The sequence below is a fragment of the Lagenorhynchus albirostris genome, chromosome 13, assembly GCF_949774975.1.
Source record: "Lagenorhynchus albirostris chromosome 13, mLagAlb1.1, whole genome shotgun sequence".
Taxonomy (NCBI): domain Eukaryota; kingdom Metazoa; phylum Chordata; class Mammalia; order Artiodactyla; family Delphinidae; genus Lagenorhynchus; species Lagenorhynchus albirostris.
Window position 1 is genome coordinate 4446745 of NC_083107.1, and position 23271 is coordinate 4470015.

The following is a 23271-nucleotide window of genomic DNA, read 5'->3' on the forward strand; positions in this document are numbered from 1 at the left end:
TTTTGGTCACCTGGGGAGCAGCCTGACAAGGCTTAGAAAAACAGCTTGTTACCATCCATGTGGGTGAAAAAATAAAGAAACCCCTTAGTTTTCCATCAAACCAATGAAAAACGTATTTGCAAAGCACAAGTTAAATTTTCACCCATTCATTTGGCTTCAGCGCAATAAACACAACACCCCAGAGTCAGGCCTGGCAGAGGGGAACTGTTACACAGCAGCCCGGGAAGAATGACAGCGAGGTAAGCTTTATTTGTTCCCTCCGCCATCTCTGCTTTCTGCCCACCCTCACCCTTCTGCTCCCAGTAAAGTGAGAAAGTAAAAGGCACTGCTGCCTGACTGAAGAAGGAGCATCTTTGGGTCTGTTCTTTTGGAAGAAAATGATTTCTTTCGTTTTTGTTTCTTCGCAATTAAATTTTGCAAAAAACAAAGCGGGAGTGAGGGCAGGGGGTGGGGGACGGCTTTATATTTCTTTGCTGATTTAACAGGCAGGCAATTTCCAGAAAGACTTGAAGAAACTGTTTTCATTCATTAAAAAATATTACTGTCATGGCTATGCTATCCTATATAAGGCTTTTTCACATTCCAAACTTGACCACAGAGATCGTAAATCTGGTTGTACACACAGTGTTTATTTTAGAATGGGGTAAATGGGATGAGAACCATAAAAGTATTCAAGGAGGAGCTTGCTAACTTGCAAGTAGGGTGAAAGGCAGACTCCTCAGTTTCGGACAATGACTTAACAGCAGATTACAACACTAATCGAATGATGGAGGCAAAAAGAGACTCCGCTCTTGGAATTCCAGTCAACCGTGCTCCTTGATGGACTTCTCCTTAACTGCTCAATGAATTTCCAGAATTGGGACGATCTGCCCTATAATTATAGGGACTAACTGAATAATAATTATTGGGCTCTGAAATACATTGAAAGGAATTAAGTTTTTCTTTCTCCTATTATCATTTTACTTCATGTTATAATGCAAACAGAGCAAATCATCAGGTTAAAACCTTGCATCAGGTATTGTGTTTACATACATATTTCCTCTCTACTGCCTGGGAGGGAGGTACCACGATTCAGACCTTAGAGCAAAGCAAACTGAGGCTCACAGATCCTATGAAGAGCTGGGCCAGAACACTAGCCCAGAACGGCCTACTCCAATGTCTGTGCTTTCTGTTGTCTGTGCTCCCCTGTTGCCAGGGGTTGCTTTCTACTGCTGGATTCTACCCTGCCTCAATCTTGAATATCATTTTAAAACGAGAGAGACAGCTTATATTTTCTATATCATCACCAATCTTATTTATATGAAAACGAACGTACACGTCCAAGGAATCAGAATCGTTTACTCATTCACTATTCTCCAAGCAAGACTGTTTTCCGGGAAGATGTTAATGGCTTCATCAAGAGGCTACTTTCTCTAATTATCAACGTGATTCAAGGAACGTTAAAACTCTCATTATAAATCTTAGTATCAAATAATAAGCCACGCGTCACAGGAAATTCTTCTTTAGAAGATGGTGGTACTCTAGATACTCTAGAGTATCAGGATGGAAGTATTAAAATACTTCCTACAAGAAATACTAAAATAAGAGGGAAAGGCATTTTAATGTTTAATGATAGGTCCATCAACATAAAAGTTGTCATTTGGAGAGGAACGCATCGCTATTCATCAGAAGGCAAAATTGTATGCATGGATGATAATTAGTTGTTTCTACTATGTTTGGAACCCACTAAGTCTCTCCTCCCAGGCTCCTTTCCCTGAGTCCCCTAATAATGGATGTATTCTGGAAAAAAGAACCTTTCTGAAGGCAGCGTGTGTGTATTTGTGTGTTTGTGCACGTGTGTGTTCATCGTCTCCTAAAGACCAGTGGGGGATAGGAAATGGGAGGGAAAGGGGTCAGGTCAAGGACCCAAGTGATAGCCGTTAGTCTCCAGTCTTTGCACACAGAGAGGGGATGGGGCAGACCACAGCGAAGGGAAGGGAACAGGAGGTGTGGGACCACACAATTCCTCTTCCTATGGGCGTCACAGTGCGTGTCGCAGGGTCATCCTTAAACCTAATCAGAGCAGAAGACTGTCCACGGGGCATGCTTGCAGATGCCGAATATGGACCCCCCCAAACATCTCCATCACTGAAGGGTTTACTTGCTACGTTTACAATACCAAACAGAGCCAACACAACTGTTTTGTTTGTTGCCACTACTGTTGTTAATCTGTCACATTAAAAACTTTCTTAATCAGTGTTAACTGTTGATATACACAGCGCTTATCCAAAGTGGGTGTGTAGGGGACTCAAAACTTCACTTAGACCTTATGCCTGAGGTACGATTCCAAAAAGCCAAAATACGAAGAGTAAAAATGACACCTTATATTGACCACCTGTACGCGTACATTCAATGAACAACAGTATACATTTATTGTAATATTTTTCTTTTTCCTGTGTGATGTTTGTTCTGAATGCGGAAGTGCAATGTTATGTCTGTCGAATCTAATAACTAAACCACCCGAGCTTGCATTTTGCGTGTCCTCTCTGGAATTACATCTTTTTATTCAGTCTTTTTTTATCTCACATTACGAGGCAGAGACCCGTGGGGTTGGGGGTACGGGGCTGGTTTTACTATGAATATTTGTGTAGACATAACGGCCGACAGATTCATCTCCAAACGACCTGGTTCTTAGGTGCTCTAGACTGCCATGGTCCTCTTTTTGTATTTGATACTCAGATGTGACACCTTGATTTCTGAGAGCCTGGAGAAGAGTCCAGAGCATTGACTCAGGCTGGGCAGGGCTTTCTGTGGGGGTTAGGGCAGGGCAGCTAGCTTGGGAAGAGCCGGAGAGTGACTCCCAGGCCTGACTTGTCCCCCTCAAGCACTCTGCCCCAGGCTGCTCCTGAGACATTAAAGGGCTCAAGGCAAAATAGATTCACTTTCTTTTTCGAATTCTTTCCCAGTTGGGTTTTTACATAATCTTGAGCAGAGTTTGGAAAACAACTTGTGTCGTTAACGCGGGGCATTTGTTACGCTAACCTCTTTACGCTTAATGTATGTTTGAAAATGTTCCTTAATAAAGTTTCTAAAATGTCAAAAAAATTAAAAAAGAAGAAGAAAAACAGGCAAATGAGCAAAAGCACATTAGTGGTTGCCAGGGGCTGGGCTAAGGGAAGGGAGGAGCGTGACTGCCTAACGGGTATGGGATGTCCATTTGGGGTTATGAAAAAGTTCTGGAGTTAGATAGTCATGAGGGTTGCTCAACACTGTAAACGTATTTAATGTCAATGAATTGTACCCTTTAAAACTGTTACAGTGGTAAGTTTTATGTTATGTGTATTTTACCACAATTAAAAAAAACTGGGTCAAAAAAATAAAGAATATTTGTACGTGTAGAACTGAATCACTTTGCTGCACACCCGAAACTAACACAACATTGTTCATCAACTCTACTCCAATATAAAATGAAAAGTTAAAAAAAAAGGATTCCCTTCACAACGCTGCCTCAGACGTGTGAGACTAGCTAATTGGACGCTTGTTCCAAGGTTCCTGCAAACACACAGTGAAAAGATGAAAGCAGGGAGTCTGCTTCTCCTCTCCACCCCTGGGGCGCCGTCTCCCTGCGTTGAGAAAAATCAAACCAACCTGGGATGTCTGAACCAAACTAGTATGTGTTCCTCTAACTGGAACTATCCCTAACCTTAACCGGGTAATACTGTCTTCTCTCTCGGCGGGGCGGGGGGGCGGTCAGCAGAGCTCCCCGCAGTTCTGAGCTTGCCTCTGGAGTCGGGGTCCCGGGCTCACCCCCAGCCTCCATCATTCACCAGCCTCTGCCCCTTCTTACCATCTTGCCTGATCACTGCTCTGGGTCCCACACTGCCTTTCCCACTCGTATCCTTTCCTCTTAACAGCCTCTTCTCACAGCGGCCAGGGGCTCCTTTTACCAAGTAAAACACGTCACGCTTCTTCCCCAAACTTGGATGCTTCCGTTTCACCTGGACAGGAGCCAACGTGCTGACACTGGCCCGACTGCCCCCGCTGCCCCACATGACCTAGGGCTCCGGACTCTCCCTCACCTCCTCTCTCCTAAACCACACTGCCCTCCAGCGGCCACGTGGGCTACGTGCACACCACCTCCAGACCTTTGTCTTTAGTCCCATTTGCCTGGAATGTTCTTCAGCTCAGCTAATCCTTTTCCCCCCTGCAAACCTTTACTCAAGTATGTTTTTCACCATTGCCTTCCACGACTAATCCATTCCATTCACCCTCACCAGGCCTGAGCCCTACAGCTTCCTGCTGTCCGGGTCTCTCACCCTCTAACAGACTCTAACTCCCTCACTTACTCTGTTTACTTTCACTGGAATGGAAGCTTTGCAGGGTCGGGGATATTTCTGGGTTTTGCTCACTCTTGGACCCTAAGCACCGAGAGCACTGTCTGGCTCGCAGAGGAGCCCCAGACGTAATTTCTAGATGACTGTCCGCAGAACAGAATCTCCTAAGGGCTGGATAATTAACTTAAAGGAGTTGATGAACTTGCAAAGTCAGGATCTTGACCCAGACCCACACCCTCCTACCACAGCTGTCCACCTCCCCATATTAAACGTGTAGTCACCCCTCCCATCGTTTCCAGGGACGCACAGCTCAGCAGTGAACCCATGTCAAAGAGCTGCTGGGAGGTCATCGCACAACCAGCATTTAATGAGCACACTTACTAGGTCAGAGAGGAAGACAAATGCCGAGGATTAGCAAGTGCAGCTCATAAATTTCCAGGAGGGAGCTCAGCTCACACAGCTGAGTTTCCTTAAATAGCAATTCTTCTGTGTCAGCCAAGTGACCAAATTGGACTCCTTCAGGCCCCTGCACACCCCAGTGACGTGAGGAAACACCATTTTCCCTCATGTCCTAACTACCTAAGCCTCAAGGCACCTTGGCATCATGTAAAAGGAGTTCACGATGGTCACCTGAGTGACCTTGTTTCCTCCTGATAAAGCGAGAGACTTTGCCGGGAGACCGAGCTCCACTCACCAGGATGAAGACAGTGAAGAATATGACCACTATTGCCGCCGTGATGAACAGCTTTTTCCGGGGAAACACGGCAGCAGGAAGGAGAAACACCAGTGCGAAACAGATGGCCCCGCGGAGCCCACCGTAGGCAATGATGAACTGGTCCTTGAAGGTCAGAGGAATCGTCCGGAACCAGTTAATGGCCTGGGTCAGGACAAAGACACCTGAGAAGAAAAACAAAACCAAAGGAAACAGACTGTGTGAGGCCAGGACACAGGAACGTGAAGGCACATTTTCTGGGCTTCTGTTTCAGGGTAAAGTATTTCCAAACAGGTCCCTTTCCTACCATCCTGCCCGCATTCCTCCTCCTGCCTCGCATCACTGGGCTCTTGGAATCAGAGACGCCAAGAGAGGTTAATTCCACTTAAAGGAAACGCATGAAAATACTCCGGGGAGGAAAGAGTATGTCAGGATGAGGGGAGAGGAGGAGAAACAGGAGAAGGGAGAGGCCGTGGAGAGCGAGGGGGTGGAGGAAGGAGATAAGAAAGACAAGAGCTCAAGACGAAGAAAAGAAGTAGCAGCAGTGGTCACAAAGGGGAGGGGCAGGAGGAGGGGCAGGAGGAGGGGCCCATCTCTCCACCCGCGACCCCCAGCGCTCACGCGGGGGACACGTGCTCATTACCCAGCGCCCTCCAGATCAGGCAGAAGGCCAGGGTGAAGCAGACGAAGGCCCAGTTCCACTCGTGGTTCCTCCCCACGGTGGACACGCCCATGAAGATGAAGATCAGGGTCTCGCTGACGCTGCTCAGCATCTTCATGAAATACTTGATGGTCGTGTAGGATTTCTGAGACACGTTTTCTTCCACGTACTTATTCATGGTCATTGCGCAGGCTATGATTCTACAAGAAGAGAGGCAGCCTCAATTTAAACAGGGCAAGGGTCCTAATCAGAACACGAGTCAGCACTTAGCGAACTGGTGACTCCACCCTTCCACCCGTGACTACAGCACCATTGACTGAGTTTGGTAAGTGAACGTGATTTGCATCCTTGGAAACCCTACTGTCTCTAGAGGTCTTCATCGATACCCATGGCTCCAAGTGCCCGGCTCTACACAGCTTTCTAGCCTGGGGATGTGGACTTTGGCATCGTCAGCTATACTGCCAGTATCACAAATATAGATAAACGAGTCCATAATAAATTCAAAACCCATTATCTTCCTATAAAGCCAGTTCCATCTCCTCTATTCCTCTAGGGCCCCAAATGCTAAGCTATCGCTTAAAATCCTAAGCTTGAAACTATGGTCACATTGGAATTCTCTCTGCATCTCCTTGCTGCCCCCCTCACCATCTTACTGGTCACCAATTGTTTTCTAACCCTCATCCTGGATCTCTTGGACCCACCCACTCTTTTTTACCCCGATGCCTTAGTTCCAGGTCTCATTTCTACTTATCTACGATATCCACTTCTGGGAAATTCAAAACGTATTCACAGGCTCTGAAAATTCCTAGTGGAAAGAAACGGTTTTGCTTGTTTTCCCAGCACTTCCAAAACTCTGGGACCACAGAGGTCTTCATGTCCCTTTCCCTTGACATCTATCTTTTTTTAACTTTTATTTTATATTGGAACATAGTTGATTAACAATGTTGTGTTAGTTTCAGGTGTACAGAAGAGTGATTCAGTTATACATATACATGTCTCTATTCTTTTTCAAATTCTCTTCCCATTGAGGTTGTTACAGAATATTGAGCAGAGTTCCCTGTGCTCTACAGTAGGTCCTTGCTGGTTATCTATTTTAAATATAGTAGTGTGTGAGCTTCCCTGGTGGTGCAGTGGTTAAGAATCCGCCTGCCAATGCAGGGGACACGGGTTCGAGCCCTGGTCCAGGAAGATCCCACATGCCGCGGAGCGGCTAAGCCCATGCACCACAACTACTGAGCCTGCGCTCTAAAGCCCGCAAGCCGCAACTACTGAGCCCATGTGCCACAACTACTGAAGCCCGTGCGCCTAGAGCCCATGCTCCACAACAGGAGAAGCCACCACAATGAGAAGCCCACACACCACAACGAAGAGTAGAGCCCACTCGCTGCAGCTAGAGAAAAGCCCGCAAGCAGCAACGAAGACCCAACGCAGCCAAAAATAAATAAATCTATAAAAAAATAAATAAATATAGTAGTATGTACATGTCAATCCCAAACTCCCTAACTATCCCTTCCCCCACCTTTCCCTGCTGCTAGCCATAAGTTCCTTCTCTGAGTCTGTTTCTGTTTTGTAAATAAATTCATTTGTATCATTTTTTTTCAGATTCTGCATATAAGCGATATCGTACGATCGTTGTCCTTTTCTGTCTGACTTCACTCAGTATGATAATCTCTAGGTCCATTCACGTTGCTGCAAATGGCATTATTTCATTCTTTTTGATGGCTGGGTAATATTCCATTGTCTATATGTACCACATCTATTATAATACCACACCTCTGCACAGTCTGGGGAAGGAAGGGCTCAGGATGCAGCCCAGACTCCTAGGTTGGGTGCCTGAAGGCCTTCACACTCTCCCATCAGTGACAATTCCAGGTGCCCCTACCCCCGGCCCTCTCTCCATTGAGCACCCAGCACATGCTCAATGGTCTGTCATTTCCCAAAGGGGCCCTGCTCTGTGCTGTCTTCTTGGCTGGAATGTACCCCTGGCCAACTCAAGGGCCACCCACAGGGGGAAATTTAGTATGAGCTGGGTGATAGCTCATACCAGCCTCCATCCAGGGAGACACAGTTACTAGAAATTACCAAAAAGGCATCATTATCCAAGGGTGCTGCAGAATAAAACAGGACAGAATCGGAGTGAGCTGCCCGCCTTCCACTGAGCGATAACTGCGCCACGAGCTAATCGCTGGTCATGATCTGTGAAGTTTCCCACCTTCTCAGAGCTCTAGAGCCGCAATGACCCTACGAGCTTTCCCCCAACCCCCTTCAACCACTGCACTTAGTCTCCCTTACCCTGAGATGTCTGATGTTTTACCAAAATCTCCCTACTCTAAGCATAAGGAGAAGTAGAAGAATGAAAATCTAAGGGCCTTCTGAGTTGAGACCTGAACAGGTGACCACGAATATATCTCATTGCAAGGAACCGACCTGTTCCTTCCATAGAAAACTCGTATATCTATTCTGCGCCGCCTATGAAAACAAAACAGAGACCCCCCCCAAGCCAAGGACCATGCATTTGGCCTCAACGTCCCTGCCCACAGAATGAGCAGGTGTTTCTTTCAGATGGATATGAGTGAGGAATGCGTAATTCCTGTGGCTCCCCAAACAAAGAGAACCTTATTAAATGGGCCAGTAAAATGCAGCAGCACAAACACACAGCAAAGCCTGCGAAGAGCTGAGGGCTTATCCAATGAGTCCACGTCTGCAGAGCCTCCACTCTGCCAGGGGCGGTGCAAACGCTCTGTACGAGTTACGTCAGCAAACCTCCTTACAGGCCTCTGTGGCAAGTTCTGTCATGGTTCCCATTTTACGGATGAGAGAACAAAGGCAGACAGAGGTCCAGTGACTCAAGGTCACACAACTAATTGATGGCGGTGCCAGGATTTTAACCCAGGCAGTCTGACTCAAAGTCAGAGCTGTTAGGGACCTAACTCTTGCTCTTTCTTTCTTTTTTCTTTTTTTTGCGGTATGCGGGCCTCTCACTGTTGTGGCCTCTCCCGTTGTGGAGCACAAGCTCCGGACGCAGGCTCAGCGGCCATGGCTCACGGGCCCAGCCGCTCCGCGGCATGTGGGATCCTCCCGGACCAGGGCTCGATTATCCCTGATGAAAGTGAGGTCCTCCTCCCCTGCCACGGCCGTGTGCATCCGTTCCCAATCTCAAGCTCTTTCACTGGTTTCCTATGGCTGTGGTATTAGCAAATACTTAGTGGCTTAACAATAACACAGGTTTATCACCTTACACTTCCAGAGGTCATAAGTCCAAAACCATTTCATTCTCTTCTTGATCTGGGGCTAATGTCAAGGTGCCGACAGGACTGTGTTACTTCAGGAGGCTCTAGGGGAGAATCAGTTCCTTGCCTTTTCTACCTTCTGGAGGCTGCTCACATCCCGTGGCTCGTGGCCCTGTCATGCTGACCTCTGCCTGCCTGGTCCCATCTCCTCTGACTCTGACCCTCCTGCCTTCCTCTCATAAGGACCCTTGTGATTTCATCCAGCCCACCCGATAATCCACTGTTCTCTCCCCATCTCAAGACCCTAACTTGATCACATTGGCGAAGTCCCCTCTGCCGTGCAGGGTAACATATCCCCAGGTTCTGGGGACTCAGACTTTTGGGGGCCATCCCTCAGCCGGCCAGTGTTGTTGGCACTCACCTCCCTTGTGTGGTGGCCATGACCAAGGGCACGTCCCCCGTGGGCCTGGTGACCGAAGCTAGCGGGAGCTCTGTCACACTGGCCTGACATGAAAGCCTGGACCCTCCCCCAGTACAGCGGGCAGTAGACACTGTGGACCAGAGTGGCAGGTGGCATCACTGCCAGCCACCACCTGAATACAAACCACTCGTTAACGGCATTTCTGAACATTTTCATCTTGCATATTTTGGCTCAATTCTTTTTTAATCAGACTTTAAAAAGTAAAAGTTGCCCAATACTAAGTAATGAGGGCAAAAGCCAGAAGAATCTGAATCATACTATGTTTTATGAAGAAAAGACACATACACAGCAGCACACACTAATGAACCTTTCTTAAATGTTGCCAAGTTGAAAGTCTGTAACAGAACCAATGAGGGCCATCATTCTTTCTTGAATTCTCTTATCCCATGCAAAAGATGTTCTAAAATGGTTTGACTATTAGGCATTTAAACTTAAGGACAAATATGGAGAATGACAAACACCAAAGTACGTACCACCCAGCTTTTTCCAATCACTTTTACTTTTAACAATAAAGCATCAGCTATAGAGTTGAAACCCCTACATTTCTCATACCACCTCTATTTCCCTCTGTCCCTCTTGGATTTGGATTTTTTGTTTATCATTCAAAAAGTGATCGTTAAAGGGCTAAAGAAACTTGCTTTTGCGTATGTGCTAATTATTTCCCCCTGAGATCACATTCACATCGTTCACTGGGAAAGATATAAACCATACAGGCAAAACGTAATCTTCAGCCCATTAAATGAGAGATTAAACAAAAACTTCTATTCAGAAATTATTGAAAACTATAGCTTTGATGTAGGAATAAAAAAATACATGAATTATACATGACTGTTCACGGGATCATTTTCCATTGCTTTGTATCCTTAACATGACACCAGAGTGATACTCCTGTCTGCCAGACACCTCCCTGTAACTCAACACCACCTCTGAACAGCACAGGTGCGATCCTCCGGGGGAAAAACACCCTCAGCAGGTACCAGAGGCCCCAGAGCCCGGCAATGCCCTGTTCAGGAAATGCGGGTGTCTATGACGTGGATGCACAGTACAGGCTGGGGACGAATGTTCCAAAGGTCGCGTTCTGGTCCGTCAGGTACAGCTCAGTGCACACAGCCTCTCAAGCAGAGGCCAGGAGGTGTTTCATTGCAAAGAGGGGTCTTTTTTGCTGTAGGATGCTCTAACCTCCATCAAAGCACCTCACCTTCAGTAACATCCTATGTACACAAAACTACAAATGAGTTAGTCTCCCTTCAATTAGGGAGGTACACACAATACTACAGTCTCCCTGGAAGACAGACTGCCCCTTTCCTGGATCATCACCTATAGCTGATAGTATTAACCATCACCATAAGTTTGACTCTCCTTCATTTTTCTAAAAGAATTATGAGACGCTTCTAGAGCTGGGGAATGGTGCAGACTGGAGCCTTACTGGGTCTGGAGCTCGTGGCCAGGAGTGCCTTGGGTAGGAGGTCACGTCATAGCAAATCCCAGTAGCACTGAAGCACGTACAGAGAGGGAAGATTTCTTTCTCCACCAAAGAGAACTCATGAAACTTTCACACCTGAAGCCCACAGCCTCTCTCCCTCATTCTGAACATCAGCGTGATACTATCCACACCAAAATAATAACCAAAATAACTCGTGACGTTTTAGAAAACTCTAGATGAATTTCTTAACCCTAGAGCTCCTTCAAACATAAAACGACTGGCCTTCAGTATTCCCAGTCTGACCTTACTTGTATCAGCTCACGTCATTGAATCATCTTTCTCCCCACTTTCCATGTAGGTCTCTCTGTCCTAATCTTCCAATTTAGTTCATATGATCAGGAATAACAACTGGACATCAACCAATATCTTCTTAGCATCTACTCTGGGTCAAGTTCTGGGCTGGGATCTAGGAAGACGGAAGCAAATAAGAGGCAACTTCTACGCCCAAGAGTTCGTGGTCTAAGAGGAGAAAGAGTCATGGAAAGGTAATTGTAACACAGCATGGCAAGTGCTAGAAACGGAGAAGGGGAAGGATGATTTGGGAGCACAGGAAAGGAAGTCATTGCTCCTGCCACGAAAGAGGGGACATTTGAGCAGAATCTTCATGGGTGAGTGAGAGCTCCCCGAGCAGGAAGAAGAGGTAAATGATCCAGAAAAAGAAGAGGACACATTCAGAGCCATGAACAGGTTGGTATATTCAGGGACCTGAAGAACTGACTCTGCTGCGGGGGAGAGAGAGGAGGAGAAGGTTAACAGGTGAGGACACGGAAGTTAGGGGCCAGGTAATGACATGTGACATAACTCTTACGTGTTATGCTTAGGAGTCGATTGTATAGGCTGGTGGGGAAAATGAGAGATTATATCTTCCACCAAGTAATTAATGTTTATCTCCCCAAACCAACTGGAAGCTTCATGGGGGGGAAAGTGTCATCAGTGCTTATGACAGTGCCTGGCATCTCATTAATGTGTTTTGAATCGATGATGACATGGATCTAGGGATGGATTACTCATCGGAACGGTGGTGTGTCGTGGACAGATTTGCATTCTAGAAAGAGAACTCTGAAGGACATGTGGAGGACAGATCTGGAGGGGAAAGACCTAGAGCTTGGAGTCAATTTGTTTCCCGCAGTGGTTTTTCGTTTGGTTTTCAAAATCCATTGCAGCACCTGGCCCGTATAACCTCCCAGAAAAGGTCTATGTTTGGACAGGTGTTAGGTTCCATTCCGTGGGCCCACGTGGAGGTAAGGTTCATATAGAATTCACTGGGGCCCTCTGCTTTGTTATTATCTTGCCTCACATGGTGGTTTAACATAAATGTAGGGTGATTATCACCAATTTAGAGACAGAGAAGCTAAAGCACTATAATTAGCGGTTTTTACATTCACCGGCAATTGAGCTTTTCTTCATCACTGTATCACTCTCAATGCAGCATACAAAAAATTCAGGCCAGCTAATACTGTCTCAACGGTCTTCCGGGGGGGAAACAGACTTTCTATGCAGATAATATGTCACTGGACTATCTTCTGAACAGAAAATTCCAACTAACACTTTTTTCTATAGTACTCCACGACTCCACCCCGGCAGCCAATGAATCGATGTTCACGTCTATGATGTTCACTTCCTCTCCACCAGAACCCACACTCTGAGAGAGCAGGGGCTACCCTTCTTCCACAGGTAGCATGGCTCCCTGCATGCAGCGGTACCACGCGTATGTTCGCCTGATGCTGGCTGAGTCTAGCTTAATGGAGATCCATAGCCCTTCACTAGGCAGTCGGCATCTGTAGAACCAAAGGGAACGGCACCCATAAAGATGGCGGGCAGTGAAGGCAGACTTCCGGTTGTGAAGATAAAACATACACATACCTTGTCTGTGTTCCCTTACCTATGGTGTAGCCATGACTCGGTTAATTCCGTTTATAAATACTAGTACTTTAATTTTTTTGAAGAGTGGTCAATTCTCTAATTTCGATTCCCACGTTAGACCTGTTCTGTAATCTGAACTGTGAAGAATTAGAACTGAGCTGACAGAAAGAATGTTGCAAAATTCTTTCATGCCTACTCCATGCCTGTGCGTGATCTTAAAAAGTATGGATTCAGTTGCAGGAAAATACAGCCCAAATAACAGTTGCACATTCCCCATAAAGACTTTGCCAAACATAAAAGCATACTCTACTAATCAGTGCCAAGCCATTAGCAAAGATGAAGAACAATTAAAAAGCTTTCTCTGTATTGATTAAAGCCAGGTCTGTGGTGACTCAGGGTACACTGTATGTTCTCAGAATAAAGTACTCACTCATGTGAGGTAAATTAATTATTCCAGGGCACGAATTTACTATACAATGGATTGCCTCTTCCAGGAAACCTGACAACCAAGAGAAAGTGAGTTTGACATATGAGAAAATTTTTTTATAAATTCTTTTTCAAAGAAATATCCAACCACCAAAACTGAACAACCTCTCTTAAAATATCAAAATGAAATAAATTCAAATAAGTATAGATGCTTGATTATTCATGCAGTCTTGCCCATTTCATGGATTTTCCACATCTCGTGTTTTTTTCTACTTTAGATGCTTTCAATTCAACTACTGTTTATAGCTCGTTTCCTGCCTCCTAAAGCAAGCATGGTTTTGTGGAAAGAACACATAAGAGATCACAGCTCAGGGTCAAAAGTGTGATGAAACACAAGGCATCAAGGGACCCGCGGCATCCACTGACTCTAGGTGGGGACTGTTGACAAAGGCATGAGAGGCAGGAAGACTGGACCAAGACCTTGATGATGGAATTAAAGTTTTCCAGCTGGGGCTTCCCTGGTGGCGCAGTGGTTGAGAGTCCGTCTGCCAATGCAGGGGACGTGGGTTCGTGCCCCGGTCCGGGAGGATCCCACGTGCCGCGGAGCGGCTGGGCGGCTGGGCCCGTGAGCCATGGCCGCTGAGCCTGCGCGTCCGGAGCCTGTGTTCTGCAATGGGAGAGGCCACAGTGAGAGGCCCGCGTACCGCAAAAAAAAAAAAAAAAAAAAAAAACCAGAAAAGGGAATTATTCTTGGAAATTATACTGTATTTACATTTCTGTTTATAATCCTATTTTTCATCTTGGCCTACATATAACTAGAAAATAACTTTAGCCTTATTATTGCTTAGCCTTCAGAGTCTGAAAGACGAACATGCCACTTTAAATTGTAAGCTCTAGACCAAGAGCAATGTAGTGATGACTTGATCATCAAATCACTTTCTACAGTATACTTGAAACACAGGATATAATATATTATATATAATCATTTTCAGATATAGCAGTAATATAATCATTTTCAGATAAAGACAAAGACCAGTCAAGAAACAGTCAGAAAAGCAAAGTGATGGCAGAATCAAACAGCAAAAACGAATGGTGAGCTCTACGGAGCAAAGCTAACAGAGGCACGATACAAGCCATATATGTAATCTTCAAGTTCCTAATAGTCATGGTTAAAAAATGTAAAAAGATGCTGGTGAAGGCAACTTTCATAATATGTTTACTTAATGCAACAGATCGAATACACTGTCATTTCAACATGCAAGCCATATAAAAAACATTAATGAGATATTCTACAATCTCTTCCTACTGAATCTTAAAAATCTGATGTCTATTTTACACTTAGAACACACCTCAAGTTAGACTGGCCACACTTTAAGCGCTCAAAAGCCACATGTAGCACATGACCGCAAGAGTGGACTACACTCAGGAAAACAAAAAAAGTGGCCGTCCACCGGTTTTGTTCCTCCTTCAAAAAACCAAGCAAATACTGGAGTTTACCAGGGGAATCTATTTCATTAAAAGTTTAAACCATCAAAATAAATGAAAATAAGTTCCCGAATCATTTACACTAATCTGGTTAAATACTGTGTGATCTCACGTATCTGGTATCTAAAAAAAGCAAAGTCACAGAAACAGAGAGTCAACTGGTGGTTGCCAGGGGCTTGCAGGGGTTGTACGGGAAACAGGTAACAGTGGTCACAGGCTACAAACTTCCAATTATAAGATGAATAAGTTCTGGGATCTAAGGGGCAGCACGGTGACTGGAAAATCCTGGATGTGATGGTACATTCGATAGTACAGGCAGTTAACAATACTGTATTGTGTACTTGAAAGTTCTCACCACACACACACAAAGAAGGGTAGCTACGTGAGGTGATGAACGTGTCAGCTAACTTTATGGCGGTGATCCTTTTGCAATATACATATATTATCTAATCATCACGTTTTTACACCTTAAACTTGCACAGTGAGGTGTGTCAATCACATCTCAATAAAGCTAGGGGAAAAAAAAGGGCTATAATTTCAAATTCCTTCCTGACTTTTCTAGTTTTGCCCTGCAGGTGAGGCAAAATTATACAAAAGAAAACAAAAGATAGGTGAGTCACCATTAAAAATATAATACAGTTTTGTTTGTTTCTTTTTCACGTTTTTCCTGAATGTGTCCGGAAAATTAAGGGAGATACGATTTGTCTTTTTTCTATTGTTTAACTAATTTCCTGCCTCAGTTTACTATCTTCCTCCCTTACCCACTGCCCCTGTGCCATTTAGTGTTTGAGGTGGTCATATAAGGGTTTTTTTAAATATTTTATTTTGGCAGTTTTGAAATACATACTGTTCTTCCACTTTTATAGGTTTGTTATTTTACAATTTGATTTAACTTAAATAGAACTGAATTGGTCACTGTAAAAACTCATTCTTTTTGTTTTTGTTGTTTTGCTGCACCACACAGCACGCGGGGTGCAGGATCTTAGTTCCCCGACCAGGGATCGAACCTGGGCCCCCTGCAGTGGAAGCGCAGAGTCTTAACCACCAGATCACCAGGGAAGTCCCCATATAAGATTTTAAAGAGGTCAGTTCTGACCAGTGAGAGCTATCGGTGAAGGCATACAGCATCATCAAAAACAAAGCTTTTATTTGCCAAGACAATATAAGGTACAAAGAGCCGGTGAACAGAGCACGAGACCCAGAACCATAGATGGAAGCCTGCCTTATGGTCCCCTCTCTCCCTTCCCTCCAAACTCTACCTCCCTGCTGTTCTACGTGATGTGCAGGCATGCACAGCCACCCCCCAGCACCTGGACTTAGCCCTGGTCTAAAGCATCGTCTCTACCTGTCCTGCTCCAAGAGCCCCAGCTGGCCTGCAGTGAAGCCAACAGCTCCTCTGCACGCAGGCTGCAGGATTAAGCCAATTCTTATGCAACTGACTCAGTCTTTAATAGCCATTTCTTCTAAAAGAAATTTTTTTTTTGTTTCAGGGGAAGATGTGGGTGTTAGGTTAGGGGTGAATTTGAAGTTTAAAGCTCCAACTAGAAATAAGATGATGTGGCCTGCTCTCTCTCTGTTTTTTTCAGGCTTTAAGACTAATTCGATTTACATGGAGGCCAGGCCAGAGACTAGGTGATGACTGATGACTTGTGTGCAGACTAGCATTTATCCAGGTTGTGTTATCCAGATTGCTTTGTTAAAGCTCCAGGTCACCTTCTCACACGGAGAAAAACACCCAGTAAACATGAGAAAAGCCTAGGGAAAATTAATAAAAGACACCTGTCTTACGCTCAAAATAAACAAATGATCAAACATGCTTTGGATCATGTTTTATGAATGTCTTGAAATGTCACATGCTCTTTTCTTTCCCCCCATATTTTGAGAAGACCGGTAAACAGGAACTAGTCATCGTGGCCTGTAGGGCTCTCGTTTTGTACGACTGTATCTTGAAGAGATGGTCTTCTAACTGCTACACCTGGTGGGCAAACCAGGAGCAACCAGAAGAAGCAGCTACAAGATGGCCAGCAAAAGCATGCTTTCTTATTGTTCTCAAAGTTTTCAACAGATGACAATCACCAATTCCTACACAGGAAGACAGGAAAGAAAGGGGACATGATCCTCACAGCCTCAGCAGTGACCGCTTCCGAACAGCGAGGGCAGCTCTGCTCCTTTATCCCTGAGCCCGGCATTCTGGAAATTCCTGTGAAAGTCTCATTTTTAAAATGTCATTGAAAGGTGCTTGTCTTTATTTATTTATTTATTTATTTTACATCTTTATTGGAGTGTAATTGCTTTACAATGGTGTGTTAGTTTCTGCTCTATAACAAAGTGAATCAGTTATACATATACATGTGTCCCCATATCTCTTCCCTCTTGCGTCTCCCTCCCTCCCACCCTCCCTATCCCACCCCTCTAGGTGGTCACAAAGCACTGAGCTGGCCTCCCTGTGCTATGCGGCTGCTTCCCACTAGCTATCTATTTTACGTTTGGTAGTGTATATATGTCCATGCCACTCTCTCACTTTGTCACAGCTTACCCTCCCCCTTCCCATGGCCTCAAGTCCATTCTCTACATCTGTGTCTTTATTCCTATCCTGCCCCTAGGCTCATCAGAACCTTTTCGTTTTTTAGATTCCATATATATGTGTTAGCATACGGTATTTGTTTTTCTCTTTCTGACTTACTTCACTCTGTATGGCAGACTCTAGGTCTATCCACCTCATTACAAATAGCTCAATTTCGTTTCTTTTTATGGCTGAGTAATATTCCATTACAGACATTTCTCCGAAGAAGATATACAGACTGCCAACAAACACATGAAAGGATGCTCAACATCATTAATCATTAGAGAAATGCAAATCAAAACTACAATGAGATATCATCTCACACCAGTCAGAATGGCCATCATCAAAAAATCTACAAACAATAAATGCTGGAGAGGGTGTGGAGAGAAGGAACACTCTTGCACTGCTGGTGGGAATGTGAATTGGTACAGCCACTATGGAGAACAGTATGGAGGTTCCTTAAAAAACTACAAATAGAGCTACCATATGACCCAGCAATCCCACTACTGGGCATATACCCTGAGAAAACCATAATTCAAAAAGAGTCATGTACCAAAATGTTCACTGCAGTTCTATTTACAATAGCCCGGTGCTTGGTTTTATTGTTAGAGTGGATACTGGGACATATCCTGGACGGGCCTGTTACCTGGAGACCCAGGGCCCAGGCCTCACCCTACAGCCATGGTTTTTGCCCACCAGGGCGTCACTTTGCTCATTCATAAGATGGAACTGGTAATTACCATTTCCTACTTTCTTTGCAATAATGCTGCTAGAATGATTGACACAGCAAATCGAAAATATTTTAAGTGCCCTCTAGAGAAGAAAGACTAAGGAATTATCAACCCATGAAAACAAAACTAAAGAATATTGGGCGCCTGCTGTCCTAGCAGGAGGACGTGGCCATTTTTTTTTAATTCGTAGAGCACAGCAAAGAGAAATCAGTATTTCCCGGCAGGCTGCCAGCTGCTGTGGGGACCAAGCATCTCCCTCTTCAGGACGGTGGGTTTTCAGCATCCCATGCCTGGATCCCAGGGCAATGGACAAGGTGAGGACCAGAAAGGTGCCTGATGCCCACAAGGGGGAACAGAGTCCCAGCTCAGTTCATGTCGGTGTGGATCTGAACTTAGGAATCCCTTAGGCGTCTGTTAGTGTCCTTGGGTAAGGGGGATGATGGGAATCATTTTTGTTTTATCCCTGCACAGTTTTCTGAACATAAAGTTCAAAACACGTGAGCCAAGACACAAATTTCTAAAATCAATGCTATGAGTCCCCTCTCCAACCCCAACTATAGAGCTGTGATACGTGAGGGGTCTTGTTTAAGAGACTAGAGACTTTCCCTTAACTTTAGCTCTAGAGCTGTGGAAACGCACTCTGACGCACACACACGCGCACACACACATGCACACGTACACACTTTCCCTACTACAACAACTTATCCCAGTATAGAAATGAGCAGAAAGATATTAGAAAATTAGAAAACAGGAAGTTTCATCTACCCCCTAGTGTTTGAAGCTAAAACTCTCCTGAACACACAGGAACACGTGGACACAAATAATTCCTTAACGTTAAATTAAGAATTGAACTATTAGGAGAGGCCACAAAGGGGAAAGAAAACCTAAGACTGTCCAGAAGCCAGCTCTCCAAACAGCTTCTAAGACAAAGAACGAGAAGACAGATGGAACTCCACCTCCTATTAATTTACTTGTTGTCAGTGAAGATCATATCAGATCACAAGTTCATGACAAAAAACCAACAGCAGGGACAGTAGGCTTTGTGGATGCCAGGATACACTGCTTCCAACATCTTTCCAAAGAAATCAAAATGCTGGAATCCTGCCCAGTGCCTTCCTACCTACAACTAACACAACACTGTAAAGCAACTATACTCCAATAAATTTTATTTAATTTACATAGAGTAAAATTCACTTTTCTTTGGTATAGAGTTCTGTGAAGTGAGATAAATGCATACAGTTGTAGAACCTTCACTACAATCAAGATATAGACCAGTTTTATCACTCCCACAAATTCTCTCATTCAGCCCCCTCCTAGTCAACCCTTCTCTTCATGTCCATCCTCTGGAAATCACTTATCTGTTTTGTCTCTATAGTTCTGCCATTCTCAAAATATCTTATAACTGGAATCACACTGAATTTATCCTTTGGAATCTGAGTTCTCTCACTGAGCAATATATATCTGAGATTTATCCATGTTGTTGCATATGTTAATAGTTCATTACTTTTTATTGCTGAGTGGGATTCCATTGTACACATGTACCATAATTAATTTATTCATTCACCAGATGAAAGACATCTGAGTTGTTTCTAGGTTTCGGTGATTATGAATAAAGCTGCTGTAAATGTTCACACACACACACAAAAACAAGACACTACATTTTGAACCCAGATCCATCTTCTGCTCTACAGAAAGATGTTTCTTTTTCATCAGACTTTTGTATCAACTACCTGCTCATTACATGATCTCATTCTAAGACAGGCTGCGCAAGAGTCCACCCAGGACAAAGTTGAAGAACAGGGGCATCGGAAAGGCATTAAGAAGAGGAAGGAAGAAGGTGAGAGGGATGGAGAAGTGGGAGAGAGGGGAGGACAAACCCTGGGAGGACCAGGTTTCACGCTCCACACTCTTACAAATTCAGAGAGACGTGCTGCAACCCTTCTCTCAGCTCCCCAGCTGTCTGACCCCCTCTGCCGACTTCCCTTTCCCTGTGGCTCCCATTTCTCTTAAACAAAAAGGGGCTCTTCCGTCCGCCTGCCGATGCAGGGGACACGGGTTCGTGCCCCGGTCCGGGAAGATCCCACATGCCGCGGAGCGGCTGGGCCCGTGAGCCATGGCCGCTGAGCCTGCGCGTCCGGAGCCTGTGCTCCGCAACGGGAGAGGCCACAGCAGCGAGAGGCACGCGTACCGCAAAAACAAACAAACAAACAAAAAGGGACTCTTCTGAGCATGCTCAGAAGTCACGTGCCTTCACTCCCATTAACCTTAACACCTGCTTTTAAACGGTAAAAGAAGATGCCATCAGCGTGAAGTACGATAGGAATTTCTCCACTCGGTACAAGTTAAATGCGGGAAAATGACGAGTTCTATAAAAGAGGTGTCCGTGGATGTGCAATGTTAATTACATCATGACACCGATGCCCGGCACCGACATCCTCCAGCAAGGATAGTGAATACAGCGTGGAAGTGCACACAGTGCACTTTCCAAAGGGCGGACATGCACGTCTGAGATGTACCCCGTACAGAGACAACACACACGGTCAGGTTTTGAAGACCACGCTAATCACCCCACCCTAGGAAACAAGGGTGTGACTTCTGAGAACAAACGCACTTCGACGTAAATCTGTCCCTTCGTTCGCTCTCACAGCATTAACAGGGGTACATGGTAAAATGCAAAAGTGTTTACATCTCCTGGAATATTTCATGTAATTGTTAACATAATTTTAGTGCACTCACTGTGTGCTATGGCAGTATTCGTGTCAATGCAATAAGGGACTTTTCTGTGCACTAAGCTGTACGGTAAATGTTTACTTTGAAGTTGTGGACAAAAGTGAGGTTTTTCATCTGCCAACAAACCACAGTAGAGAACTACCCGTGCAGTTTCCCAGGAATACGTGGCCCCATTTGTCCCTGACGTCCTAATTCCTAGAGCAAGGAAAGCCCTGATCCCGTCTTTGCAGGAGGTCGGGGACGTGAGGCATCACGAGCTCTGTGGACTCTGGGCCCCCGCAGACATTTCTAAGCAGAGACGCCCCAGCACGCCAACCCCATCCAACACTTCACCTGTCCTCCCCACACTCTGGACAAGCATATTTAGATAACTCTGTGAGGGTTCTAGAACTTTTACATATGCACTTGGTTGAAATATATTCAAGGTTCTTACACCAACCATTGCTACAATACTGCTGGGAAACTAGACACAAAGTCCCTGCCCTGTAATCTTTGCAGAGACCTTGTCACCAGCTGATCGGACACTTTCAATGACACCAGTCAAAGAACAGTGAGGAAACTGGAGGTCATACAAAAATGATATGAATAGCCACCAGGAAGGCACTGCACATTTCATTACTGGGTCAGACTGGATTAATACAGTGCTTTATTTAGGTTCCCTGGGATACAGAAAACCACACAGCCTTCTAACACATGGCTTTCACTACAGTGGGTTCCACTCTCCTTGTGGAGGGAGACAAACCTCATCTGCTTCTGCTATGAAAGTGGTGGTGCGGGGCAAAAGCAAAGCAATCCTTAATCAAAGCGTCACCTAAATCAGGGTGCAAGAGAAAACTTCAGGAAGAACTAGACCTACATTTACAACACAAAACTCTAAATAGCGTAGCAGGCCCCAGCAGGAGAGCTTAACATGTATTAAGCTGTAAATAAATATGTGTCAAAATTAAAACTTTTTTTTTTTTTTGGCCACCAGGCTTGAGGGATCTTAGTTCCCTGACCAGGGATCGAACCCAGACCCCCAACAGTGGAAGTGTGGAGTCCTAGCCACCGGACTGCCAGGGAATTCCCCCAAATTAAAACTTTGAAAGGCATTCCATTAGTAAGCATTTCTCACTGGCCCTATACAAGGTGTGACCATAATATGACAGGCTTATTCTTGGAAGCTGTAGAAACATCCACACCCAACAAGTACCCTCCTTCAAAGTGACCCTCCAACGGCTAAAACTGGATCCAAACGCTACCGGCCCCTCGTAGAACCTTTTGAGAACATCCTTCCAAATCAGTTAGTGAACGATACACAACTGCGTCGTTAATAAATAATTTCTTGCTTTATCCACTTCTTGCCTTATAACCATACCTCTTTCTTTAAGAAGCTGAACTCAAAGTACACGACGGCGTGCCTTACTCACTGAATTTTGCTTTGAATGATGTAAAGCTATGATCTCAAAGCAAATCTATCATACAGAGCGAAGGTCCTCTACTACTAACATTGTTCAAAGGAACTGACATAAGCAATTCCAGAATTCCAGACGAAGTTTGGGGGATACAGCCTGGGTGGAGTTAGTGGACCTGAGCAACACTGAATGGGCATCAGACTCAGAGAATTCTTGGTGCCTGGCCATCCACCCCAACACTTTATTGTCTTATTTCATGAGATCCAAGAGGTCACTTTTAAGGCTTCCATTTTAGCACCAGATCACTTGCCTACACTTTTTTGTTTGTTTGTTTTTTTGGCCGCATGCGGGATCTTAGTTCCCGGACCAGGGATCGAACCCGGGCCCCCTGCAGTGGAAGCGCGGAGTCTCAACCACTGGACCGCCAGGGAAGTTCCGCTTTAGGATACATCTGGCTGATCCATACTTTCATTTTTTTGAAACAAAGAGTAACGAAAATCTACTTTTAATTTTTCTTAAAAGAATTCAAGAACATCTCCTCTTTTACATAACGTATTCAACTTTCACATCGCAGCTTAGGATACATGAATTCCACGAAATGCCACCAAGTGCTTTTAACAAGGAGTTCAATACTTACGCCATGATGCCCGACAGGTGGAACATCTCGGCTGTGATGTAGGACAAGTAGCTGTACAGGAAGACGAAGAGCGGTTCGATCACGCGGATGTTGTGTGTGAAGCGAGTGGTAAACGCCGCGATGAAGCCCAGGAAGACGCCGATCAGCACGCCGCCGATCCCCACGACGAAGAAGTTGGCGATTCCGGCAAACACGTCGATGGTCTCGATGGTCTTCATCTGACAGAAAGACTTGAACAGGTTGTACAAGACCTGTGGGAGAGGCAGAGGGCACGTCAGGACCCCCCAACTTCCCCGACATCCTCACGGCCCCAGAAATCTTCCTGCCTCCTAACAAGGGCGTGTCTTCTGTGCCCCAACGTGGACGATCAGTGGAAGTGACTGGGCATCTCTTTTTTTTTTTTTTTTTTTTTGGTGGTACGCGGGCCTCTCACTGCTGTGGCCTCTCCCATTGCGGAACACAGGCTCCGGACGCACAGGCTCAGCGGCCATGGCTCACGGGCCCAGCCGCTCCGCGGCATGTGGGATCTTCCCGGACCGGGGCACGAACCTGCATCCCCTGC

General features: G+C 45.2%; 1 protein-coding gene across 1 annotated transcript in view; it reads right to left on the bottom strand.

Annotated features, from left to right (window-relative positions):
- SLC9A2 (solute carrier family 9 member A2) overlaps positions 1-23271 on the bottom strand; it is an 86657-nt gene that overhangs the window by 22071 nt on the left and 41315 nt on the right. The window contains exons 3-5 of the mRNA XM_060168702.1: positions 22710-22960; positions 5669-5886; positions 5008-5210 (exon numbers count right to left, since the gene is read on the bottom strand). Coding sequence (XP_060024685.1) covers positions 5008-5210; positions 5669-5886; positions 22710-22960 — 672 coding nt within the window. The remainder of the gene's footprint in view (positions 1-5007; positions 5211-5668; positions 5887-22709; positions 22961-23271) is intronic.